The following is a 12,096-nucleotide window of genomic DNA, read 5'->3' as shown; positions in this document are numbered from 1 at the left end:
ATACCATGCAAATCTTGGCATTTCCCCCACAGCGGGTACGCGCCACCACCAGAAGGCAAACCATACCAAACCAAACAGGAAGGGAGGGCGCGCTCGACCGGTTCGTTGTCAACAATTAGCACAGTTCCTACATTTAGCACGACACTGACGATGACAATATTGCCACGACAAACTTGGTGACATTCAAGTTGCGCGTCCTTTGCATTGGGCACTGTGCACGCCGTACAGTGGTGTTGTTCAGCAACAACAGGAAGCGATCTTCGTGGCACGGGCAGCCAGTTGGACCCGGCTCGCATGCGGCACGCGCCCGAGGTGTCACGCGAGAAGAAGAGGAAGACGGTTCGAGCCAGTTTGAGAACGCGACTGCCGCGGATTCCTGCACGACCGCAGTGGCATTTACTTGTGGGCACAAGTTCGCCTTTAATAAATATCCTTGTTTTACTAACATCGTTACAATATTAATTATAATGACAGGTATAAATAACAAGCATTTTAATGCGACCACCGCTACAACTCGGCCGATGTAGCGCTGAAGAGGATTTGGAAGTTGCGTGCAGGGCACTGGACTCCGCAAAGGGACGACGACAGGCGGGTTACGTTGCAGGACAGCCATGAAAACTATGCAGTTTTGTGAACACATGCGGGCAAGGGGTAGCGCGCGCGGCATTCTCAGGAGTTAAGGAAGACGACGAAGGGGCGCTTTGCACGCTTCGCTCGGCTCGTGCGCCCGACTGGTCGCCACATCAGAAAACCGCGCAACTGCCCTATTGCACAGTCGTAGCTCCTGTAGGCTGCAGCAGCTCTCTCCTCGCACGCGTTCCTTGACGAAGTTCTGTACTGACGACGCTTCAGATTTGCAGAGTACCTGAAAGACACAACTACGTACGTGCAGCGCGTTTTTCTATAGCCTTTTGCGTATATTTATATTCTTCATAGACATAATATGCAAATTTAGATCAGTAGATTAGTTCGGTTTGACGGCTACCAAATGTATTGCGAATGCTTATATCGAATGGCTGGACTATAAACAGATGCAGAGGCCTTTCGCTTGAGGTGCTCAAGTACGCAACCAGCTGTGACCATGCTGTTATTTCGTATGCCGCGCAATGTACGACGTTTGCTACATTGATGCACGGGGACTACTATTAGCGACTAGAGCATAATAATGTAAAGAAGGTTTTTATAGCCGTATCGCCCTTACACACATTCCCTCTACGTTTATGCGTAGAGATGCTTAAGTGCGTCCAGTCCTTTGAAGTACTTGTAGTGTAGCAGACGGTATTAGTTAAGGACACTGTCACATCTCTAGTCTCGACTCTGCCACTTCAGATTCCACTAGAAGCTTGAGTCATCACCTGAATCGCAGTCACTGAGCACAACGGGTGCACGTGTCGGAAGGAGGAACAATCCCAGAGGCACTGCTCGACTGGCGTCTTTACTATTTGAAACGAATGTCTTTCGTGTGTGTTATTCGCGAAAATGCTATTTCATTTCTAATAACAGTTCCTAGCTGTCACAGATTTTTTTACCTTCCTATTAATCTTCTGCGTCCATAGCCTAGATTTGCATGCGCTAAATTGAATACCACCGGGCGGTCGAATGAACTTCCTGCCTCACGCAACACGCTGTAGCCACGGGATGACGTCATCGCTAGTGAGCCGATTCACGATCTGGGACTACCTGGTATTCTGCGCCATGCTCGCGGTGTCGGCGGCCATCGGCGTCTACTACGCGTTCTTCGGCACCAAGAAGGTGTCCACCGACGAGTTCCTGATGGGCGGCCGCCAGCTGAGCGCGTTTCCCGTGGCGCTCTCCATCCTGGCGAGCTTCATGTCGGCCATCACGCTGCTCGGCACGGCCTCCGAGATGTACCTGGCGGGCACTCAGTACATCGTCATCTGCGTCTCCTACTGCTTCGTCATTCCCGCCACGGCCTACTTCTACATGCCCATCTTCCACCACTTGCAGCTGACCAGTGCCTACGAGGTGAGCACACTTTGCCCGGCTATAGTCGGGCAGTGCCTCGAACGTTTCACACACTCAACCTTCACACACAAGGCCGAGTTGGGCTCGTCGTTTAGCACTTTTCAACACTACGACTAAACACCATTGTAATTTGTCGAGGCAACATGCAGTTTCTTTCACTTTGCTTCCCAGAAAAGAAACACGATGCTCAGCTGATTTCACCGTATAAATCGAAATGGGAATACTCTTGATTATCTGGCAGGTGCATACCCGTGCTGCGCTTAAGCGCGACAAACAGTGCGTTGAAGACCTTAATATTTCCATTTTCCTTCTCCCCCGCGTCAAACTGTATCATAAGCACTTACAAATGGCGTCATTTACAGATGCATGTTTTTGCTGGCTCGGTGATCAACTGCTGTTAACTCTGCTTTTAACCGGTGCTTTTAACCGGCTATTTCCACGCGAAAAAGCGTAGGGGTAAACATTAAGAGGATATTCAATCTTACTCGAAAAGAGCCAGATGTTACTCAAGATTGTAAAGCATATCTAAACAGTCTAACAAGATTACGCTATTTCGCCAGCCTAATAGCAGTCGTCAAAAGCAAACGTTAATATCAATTATATCAGAACGCGTGTGATTTGTGAAACATTTACGTCCTTCTTCCCTTTATCTGATGCAGTACCTCGAAATACGCTTCAACAAAGTTATACGATCCATGGGAAGTGTAACATTCTCGCTTCAAATGGTAAGTACTCACCATGTCGCATTCCTTAAATGGTGAATCGCATGCATTAAATCCATGCTTTCGTCTTAATCTTTTCAGTTGATTTATATGTCAATCGTGTTGTACGCGCCCGCCCTGGCACTCTCTCAAGGCAAGTTCAAGAATTCTTCTCTGTTATACGTGATTGCCTAGTTTGCTGATTTCATTAACAATAATGACAACACGTTCGTGCAAAAGTGCTACCACATACGAACGCCGTTCCCATCAGCAGTGGCAACAGTATGTAATGATGGTTACTGTTGATGACGAAGAAAATAAGTGCTCACATTGGCGGCACAAACTCAGTGACACGCTTTTGTTGCAGGTATATGTACCGGTACATATGGGTTTAGTTGAAGCTGCTTTAAATTCATGTTTGGTTGAGCTATCGTTGCAAGTTATGATTGGGCATCTGTTGTCTTTCTCGTACTGCTTTTTGCAAGAAAGTTACACCACGTCCCATGATAAGCAGATGCGTTGGCTGAATGCGAAAGCCTGCCATATCGCCGAAAGACCTAGCATAACAATGATACACGTCATAAAATGATATCCACCGTTGCTTAAAAGAAAGTCGAGTCACTGCCTTACCTACCGTTGCGCGTAGTGGTTCTATAGCACACCGTTGTTACAGATGTCGCCGAGTTCACATGTATGCTGGTATGCCTGTCCACTCCGGCAAAGTAGGTACTTGAATAGATTCGCCGCATCAACATACAAAGGAGAACCATACTGCATGGCTGTAGCCAGTGTCTAAGTGGGATGCGGAATGGACGTTCGTTAGCATTGATAATACGTGCTTCTGTGGTACTTTAAATGTTTCAGACAAGTATGGTACGCAGATCATACTCCTTTTATGTGCTTTTTTAATTAATATAACCAGGAGCTAGCTAACGACCACCGCTGACAACTCGCGACTTACTGTGGCCACCTGTCTGCTATACTGCGCAGTGACCGGCATTTCCACCTGGACATCGGTTCTGTCTCTAGGATTAGTTTGCACTTTCTACACGAGCATCGTGAGTAAAGGGACTTATGCCCTTTACGTGGCGCTATCAATTACGAGGAGAATGCGTGGATTGGGCATCCACATTTGGGCAGCCGGCCTGATGTCATTAGGGCCTTTTTTCACAGCCTTGCATATTTAACATGATCGTGCGCACATTTCACGTGTTAGCGAACCCAATTTGCAGCTTCGAGATTTAAATGAGTCGTGAGCATGTAAATCAAGTCACGTACGTATTGCGTAGTACCTCTTGCATCGTAGTTACCCACGTCTAAATTGGTTACTGCCTGCTGTATTCGCAGATAATGAGCAAAAAATTGTCGCAATATAAAGCTTTTTTTTTTTTACTGTACTGCCCGTGACAAATGGCATGACATTAGAATTACTTATGCGAATGTTCTCACATGTGCGCGTCTTAATTACTCGTATTCTCCGTATTCTCCAGAATGGTATTTGGCCCTCTAGCAGAACGTAACAAAAATGCTAAATAACGATTTTATTATTTGTTTTTCAAACACCAACTGTTCTTTTTTTTTCGAATTTAGAGCACGATAGTGAAAGACCATTTTGCAAAACTCAATACCGGTAGCCTCTGCTCGGGCTTCAGCGGAACAGTTTATTTTTTTCTTTCTTTCGGCACTGAGTCGTGAAACATCTCTTCAGAGATATTTCTTTATTTTCCTAGCCGCGCAATCGAACTCAACTCAACCCCTTAGATCGCGTTGTAGCTTAGTGCCACCATGTTTAGCGTTGTTCGGGGTGATTTTTGTCGTCTTCACTTTATTTATTGTATAATGAATGTTATTCCAGTTATGCACCCAAGTGTTTCGTTACCAATACTCTTTCAGGGTGGCATGAAGGCTGTCGTGTGGACGGACGTCTTCCAAATTGGGCTAATGTTCGGATCCATGATCATGGTCGTCATTCGAGGGACTGTCGACCTCGGTGGACTAGGATACGTCTTTGACAGGGCGTCCGAAGGTGGACGTCTGGAATTGTTCAAGTGAGAAATGTTCAGCACTGTGAGTTACATACTAATACTGGCAAGCATACGTTCCTGTGTAAAAATGCAATGTGTGAGCAGTAATGCTCGTTACGTTTTGGAAGCTCGTCGCTAACCCCACGCACCTATCGATGTGTGAATGGGGAGGCGTGCTTCTATGGAAACGGCAACCTACTTAGATATACGAAATGCCGATCGCTTATCTTTTCCCCAGACACCCTTAGTGTGACGAGAGTCACGATTCGTGATAGCCGATATGCGAAGCTTTAGTCTAGCTGTCCGACTGTATTTGTTATAGAAATAATCTGTAACGCTTTTATTTGATTTCTTAAGTGTTCTTGCAGCTTCTCGGTCGCAGTAAATGTCATAACCATTACACTGAGCTTTAGTAAAATCTCGCGGGGAAAACAGGCTCAATCCACTAGAGCCAGCACTAACGATATATGAACCAGTCAGAGATATCTGCATGAATATTGCGAGAAACGCTGACCATTCAATTAAAAGCCTTGCAACTTCCTATGAGCAAAACAGAATAACAATATATCTGACAACACTGTCTGTGCAGCCATGGCCGTCAACCCTAAATCAATGAGCGCTCGTAGCCGACATTAGGAGTGAAGGGAGCGCTGGGTGGCTTTGCAAATTTGGAAGCACGTTTACCAGCACCAGGGGACGAGCCATGTGAAAGCAGAGCACAAGACAAAGCTAAATTAGACACTCGGATAAACACACCGAGCACAAACGATGACAGGCTCCGTAAGTGCGTACTGCTCTTAACGCTCCGCGAATGGTAGGCACGGCCAGCATCGCTGGAAAGGATACACGCGCAACTTGGGTGAAAAAATTCCGAGGACATCTAAGCACTTCTTACGAGTTCTGATACGAAAGCATTAAGAGGAAGCTTTAGCTCGGAGGCTCCTACGTAAATACAAGGGAAAGGAAAAATAATTTTTCTCTGTAACCACCGTACCAAATTTGATGAACCATATTGTAGTTAAAGAAAGAATTAAAATATAGTGGCTGCTGGCAGCGAATTTCCAATTTAGGCCGTCAATATTTTAATAAAAATTGTTAAAATCACAAATTTTAAGAAACTATACTATCAAGTTTACAACTGTGTAACTCATCAATGAAAAATCATATCACAATTCTGTAAATTGCGTCTAAACATAAATCCAAAGCGGACAATATTGCTTCATTATGCATGGCTCTCAAATATACCACTTATATGTGAGTAGGATTTATGCAAAACCCTTGTTAACAGCGTAACCAATTCATGTAAGACATAAATTGGCAGACCAAATTTGTTCGCTTTAGATGCTCTAACGAATGCATTTTACAGAACTCTACATCTGTTTTTGGTGCAGAGTCAACCATTTGAAAACCTTGTGATTCTATTTTTTTCGAACTTACCAACTTTTAAAAAAGCTTTTTTTCAAAATTTCACGCCCTAAATCAAAAATTTGCTTCCACAGTCATTACAGTTGAACTTTCTCTTTCAAGTTCAACAAATGTAATTCAGATCGGCCCACTGGTTATTTCAGAAAAGCGTTTGTGCGTTTTACGTGTATGTGAATAGGCGGCATCGTAGTTTGGCCGGAGTTAAGGCTTCCTCGGCGCTGAGCGGTTCTTAGAGTTTTTCGCTTCGAGTAATGATACATAGCGATACGGGTTGCCCGAGCCAGCAGCAAGCATCAGCTGCTGTGTAAGAGGAGAGGGCGTCGCCGCGACGCCACGTCATCCTCGCTCCCGCTCTCGGCGCGAGCTCTCCTCGACGGAGCCGAGTCAACGCCTCGTGCTTTCAGCCGCTTTCCTCCTTCGAGGCGCATCTCGTGACGCGGCGTCGCAGCCAACGGCAATGCGAGTTTAGGTGCCGTTTCGCTGCTACACACGAGAGAGGCTGGCTTTTTCGCTCAATGGCCCATTTGACGCGTTCGAAAAAAAAAAGCGTGCTACAGAGTGTCCCTGGGTGGTACACGAGAGCGGCCCGCGTGTGCTTTATATACACCCACCCTGCAGCTTCAACCTCAGCCCAACCGAGCGGCACACGGTGTTCGGCATGACCATCGGCACCTACTTCACCTGGATGTCGGTGTACGGCGTGAGCCAAGCCATGGTGCAGCGCTACCTCACCATACCCACAATTCAGGGCGCACGCAAGTGAGATGCCTTCATCCCCGATCTGCTTTTTTTAGGGCACAGCTTTTATTATTATTCCTGCGGCGAGCGTCGGCGTTCCCGGCGTAACCGAGAGAGCGAGCACGGCGAAAGATGGGAGCGAACAGGGCGCGCAGCGGGGGTACGAAAAAAAGCGGCGATACGGAAGAGACGCAAGAAGGAAAACGGAGAGGAGGGTGCAGCGGAACCCTGAGGCGGAAAGTGGAGGAGGGTATGGCGAAAGCGTGAGGAGAAAAGCATAGCGCGGCGACAGCGGCTACGATGGCGCAAGCGTAGCGCGAGTCTTCTGGAAGGTTTGTCGGTGGCGGCTTCTGTGAATCGCGCCCACGCGTAACCCATGCAGGCGCTGGCCCGACGGGCTCTCCAGATTAGCGAGGCAGTGGCGCCACACGCCTCTCCGTTTGAAACGTGCCGCACGAGACCGATGGCCCACGCCAGCCAATACACCGCGAAACGAAAACACGTAAAGAGGCGCTCAAATTTCGCATTTGGGAGTATCGTAATCGTCGGCGCGCTTTTTGCGCACCTCTTATAAGCATTACAAAGATTCTTTTGTTTTACGGTCATGCTATATCCCTTTCTTTAATTGCGAGAAGTTTCCAGATTTCTCTTTCACAAGTTTTTTTCTGGTAGATGTCTGCCAAAAAGCGGCTTTATTTCAAAGATGAACAGTTCTATTTCAAGACTGCAATGAGGCAAGCGCTCAGCAAAAAAAAAAAATGAATGAAGGGCAAAAGAAGTCAATAAATAAATAACGCATCACGCAAGGTATTCACGAGCGCAAATGCAAACAAGAACTTACACCAATTTACGTTGAGAATTCTTGTGTCGAACGTCGTAGTGAAAGTATTACAGTAATAATCATTTTTAGTCGAAGAAAGGATTTTACTCAGGCATGTGCTTGTCAAAACTTCTCGTTCTCAATATTCAGGTAATTCAGTGAGGTACATTTCATACTGTTGGCAGAAAAAATTTTTTCAACAAACGAAATCAATATACATACGCAATTTGTTCAATAATAAATTATTCATATCTGCATTCCACAATGAAGAAGGTTAGCTTATCGTTAATAATATCGATAGGTTAATAACTACAATTTATTTTCACACAAGGTGTCGTGCCAACTGTTACATAATAGTCAGGTGCGCTGAGTACGCTGTCAATTACTCGACGTTGAAGACCCCAATTTAGGTAAGAAAAATAAATGCGGCTCCATCACCAGATCGAGTTGGAATGAAAGATCCGCGCTAAGCATTCGCAATGCTTTGTCCACATTATCAGATATCACCGAAATGTCACCACCGACCAAGCATTGTAAATAACTGCTGCTTTTGCGTTCAGACTAAATACCACGAAGAAGCAGGTGCTCACAGCGGTGTGGACCTAGCGGTACCCAGAAAGCAGCAAGGGACTGGTGCACACTCAGACTAGATGCGATCGAGCACTGTCCTACGCACGGTCTGGATGTCACCCTGCCACTCAAGCGCTGATGTGTAAAATGGGACGATGATACGTACGTCAGCTGCGTGGTCGATTCTGACTGTCAGCATATTGTACGAGATGTAACTCTCGTAACCAAACAAACAGACAAAAAGCCTTAACGTTCAACGATGTTGTTTTAGTTTAAGCGAGAAGGAGGGCGTTTCTACAAATGACAAGTATAAAGATGACGATACGAATGACCTGCGAAGGAATTGCGTAAACGTTTCAATTTCACCAGACGGGAAAATATCGGCTGTCAGACGAAGGAGCTGGCCCACGAGTGAGCGAAACGACGTACTGGTGCAATATTTTTATGGAGTATCCCCGCACGCGAATTTACGCCAAGCTACGCGCATGCAGCAAGCACGAAATGCCTAATCTTTTCTTGCATTATCGGGACATGCCCCTGTTTATAAAGCTACACTTCCAGTCGTTGTTTTGCCATCGCAGTTATCGGTGTCTTGTTGTAAATATAAAAATAAAAGAACTCTTGTGCAGCTTTTAATCAGCAAATTCCTGTACCGAAGAATACTGAGTTGCAGTGTGTTGGTTTTATTTTGTCTACAAGCAGGCTTGTATACTAACGCCTTGAAAACACCATCATTGCGAGATTAACTGCTAAAATTTCTCACGGAGACATCTCATTTTTCACATCGTCATGATTCGTTCACATTCCAGAGGGAGGTATCGTATATTTATTAATTATAAATAATATAATTAATTTCGCAAATGCGGCGCGAAGGGTAACGCCGTCACCACTGTTATAATCGTCGGAAAAACTTGCCTGATCCAACATCAGTGCTTGGAAGGATGCCTGAGCTGTTGAAATTGCTGCATTGCATGTACAATGAATATTTAGCAAGAGTCGCCTCACCATTTACTTTGCCTCATATTGCTCTAAATTTAGGTTGAATAAATGGACGCAGACTAGGGTATAACCTAAAGGACTAAGCCTCAGACTTCTAAGAGGACGTAGGTACTGGGATATATAACGATATATATCACACAGTGCATTCTATGAACAAACGATTTGCACCATTTTAGAACACCAATAGCACTTAGAATGGTTGTTGATGTTTTACTGGTTGTCGAAGCTGTCCTATCAGTCATTGGGAAATCGCTCACTTGCTGCTCGCCTCTGCAAGTTTTGGCAGGTCCTAGCAGTTCTCGGCGTGGCTCGGTACAGTCCTTGCTTTCACGATAAGCGGCGTAGTGTATCCGAGGAAATCCAGAAAATGTTTAACATCCCTTAGGCAAAAATCGCAACCAATTTTTCCGTAAAAAAGAACTGACCCAAGCTACTCTGGAAGGTCGGCGACTTCGACATATTCGACCTACAGGAAGCAGTCCTTGATGTTTATTAACTGCGCAGGTAATTTTGTAATGCCAGCCAAGAACGTGTCTTCGAATTCGTCGTCTGTTACATGAAATCTCGCTGTCCTTACTATTTGATGGGCTCGAAGATTAACCAAAATATATATAATAAAGCAGTTTCAGTTAAAAATGACTAGTCTCGGCCAATATATTTTACAAGAAAAGAATAACAATGCAGTTACTCTCTCGAATTAGATTTAGCACAAGAATAGCAGGCGCAGGCATAAGCATCAACTGGTATTCCTGCGTACTTATACTTTCTTTCTTCTTTTTTTTTTGCAACGAAGAATTGTGACAAATACAGGGCCACGCGACAACTTATACGCAGCCACCTTTGGTATTTGTTGTGGGCATCAGAATATTCAGACTTGGTCGTAGTATAGAGATCACCACACGTTATAGTTGCTCAACCTAGCGAAGACAACATTGACGAGTGAGAGAAAAAACAGTGCGCTAAGCGTGACCAACTAGCCCGGGGAAAGCGAGTTGACGAGTGCAATATGAGAAAGAATTACGTCCAAGTGTATTCGGCAAAGTCCTAACTGGAAACACAAGTATAATTTTAGAGCGCTTGGCGCCACAGCGTAAATATGCAGCAAGGCCGGCCTATATAACTAATATGGCTAGATGTACGCGTAGGCGTGCTGCTAAAGATAACATTTTATTTCTTAAAATATCGAAAAGACATTCTCCTGGTAAATGTGACTGCTTCTTCCCACAGTGTGTATACAACAAGTACGCCGACTACGGTGTTACTGCAAAACCGTATGCATGACGGCGGTTCATGCCTACGCCTTCTCACTATATAGTGTACAGTAATTTCGCGTATTTAGTGTTTTCTATTTTATGCTCCTGAGTACTGAAGGTCCGAAGAAATGACCCTTCCTGCCGACAGAACAGATATTCATCGATATTTCCTCAAATTATTCATCAAAGGAAAAATAACTTTCAGTGCGTCTTATTAACAGTGCTCAGAAGGGACCACTGCTCGCCATAATTACCCGACCTCGTGATTAGCTCCAAGCCAATATTACTCTTACTAAACATTTTTGCCCCTACGTGTTTTCTACATATGCCAGTAAGTATAAAATCACATATTCCTCTTTCATAATACCGTAATCAAATACGAATTACAATGTCTCAGTCTTTAAGAAAAAGACTTCGAAAGAAACACCACCACACGAGCCATTCAGACCAGTTGCGCTATTGACGTCGCAGATTTCCTGCTTCAAGACATCTTACACCACACTGCTCCTCGCCAGCTCCTCACGGACAGGAGCCGCTACTTTTTATTGAGGGTTATCGACGATCTACTTCGCTCTTGCGCCACAAAACACAAGTCCACAGCATACCACCTTCAAGCGAACGACCTCAATGAACGCCTGAACCGAACGCTTGCAGATACACTATCTGTGTCTCCTCAGATCATCGTGACTTGGACGCCTCCTTCCCATTTGTGACGTTCGCGTACAACTCCTCCCGTCACGATACCGCTCTCTACTCACTCTTCCATCTCCTTCTTGTACGTCGCCTCACAATGTTATTCGACACGCTCCTGCTCTCGAGTGCCCGTCTGAGCACGCTCGCGACGCCATAGCGACAGCCGTCAAGCCTCTAGATTGCCCACCGTCGCCTTTATGAGTCGCAGGCAAGACCAGAAGTCTCTTTATGAGAACCGTCATTGCGATATCCACTTCTCTGCAGGCGACCTCGTCTTACTTGGGGCTCCTTCATGGCGTGTGGGCCTACCGGAAAAGCTGCTCTTCCGGTACTCTGGTCCTTACCGCGTCGTCTGACAACTCAGTGATGTCACTTATCAAATAGTTCCAGCCGATGCTTCCCCGTCGTCCACATCATCTGATGTCGTCCACGGAGATCGCCTCAAACCATAACACGCGGCCGCCACCTAGCAGTCGCCGGGTTGGCGCTTTCGCCGCCGGGCTTTATGTCGCAGTGTCATGAAATCGACAAAGACGACGATCATAAACAAGAAAAAGACGACGTAGTGGGGCTAGCATAACGTACCGCCATACTGATTGTACCGCCATTTTTCCTGAATAGCAAACACGGCCAATGAGTTAGCGGTAAGAGAGAAAATAGAGGAATTCCAGATCAAGCTACAGAACAGGTATTCGGCCTTAACTCAGGAAGAGGACCTTAGTGTTGAAGCAATGAACGACAATCTTGTGGGCGTCAATAAGTAGTGTGCAATAGAAGTCGGTGGTAACTCCGCTAGACAGGATACCAGTAAGCTATCACAGGAGACGAAAGATCTGATCAAGAAACGCCAATGTATGAAAGGCTCTAACCCTACAGCTAGAATAGAA

The 12,096-nt window shown here is 45.7% G+C and overlaps 2 protein-coding genes across 2 annotated transcripts in view; one reads left to right on the top strand and one right to left on the bottom strand.

The window, feature by feature from the left end:
* The window catches only part of LOC142571411 (phospholipid-transporting ATPase ABCA3-like), a 252,417-nt gene extending 247,720 nt beyond the window's left edge, over window positions 1-4,697 (bottom strand). Inside the window, exons 1-2 of the mRNA XM_075679740.1 lie at window positions 4,567-4,697; window positions 3,322-3,479 (exon numbers count right to left, since the gene is read on the bottom strand). The gene's annotated coding sequence lies outside the window, so the exon portion shown is untranslated. The remainder of the gene's footprint in view (window positions 1-3,321; window positions 3,480-4,566) is intronic.
* The window catches only part of LOC142571417 (sodium-coupled monocarboxylate transporter 1-like), a 36,257-nt gene continuing 24,777 nt past the window's right edge, over window positions 617-12,096 (top strand). Inside the window, exons 1-7 of the mRNA XM_075679746.1 lie at window positions 617-882; window positions 1,632-1,986; window positions 2,646-2,711; window positions 2,790-2,841; window positions 3,678-3,745; window positions 4,581-4,735; window positions 6,755-6,895. Of these exons, the coding sequence (XP_075535861.1) occupies window positions 1,639-1,986; window positions 2,646-2,711; window positions 2,790-2,841; window positions 3,678-3,745; window positions 4,581-4,735; window positions 6,755-6,895 (830 nt within the window). The 5' untranslated portion in view covers window positions 617-882; window positions 1,632-1,638. The remainder of the gene's footprint in view (window positions 883-1,631; window positions 1,987-2,645; window positions 2,712-2,789; window positions 2,842-3,677; window positions 3,746-4,580; window positions 4,736-6,754; window positions 6,896-12,096) is intronic.

This window comes from Dermacentor variabilis, chromosome 2 (genome assembly GCF_050947875.1).
Source record: "Dermacentor variabilis isolate Ectoservices chromosome 2, ASM5094787v1, whole genome shotgun sequence".
NCBI lineage: Eukaryota > Metazoa > Arthropoda > Arachnida > Ixodida > Ixodidae > Dermacentor > Dermacentor variabilis.
This window is presented reverse-complemented; position numbering and strand designations above follow the sequence as displayed.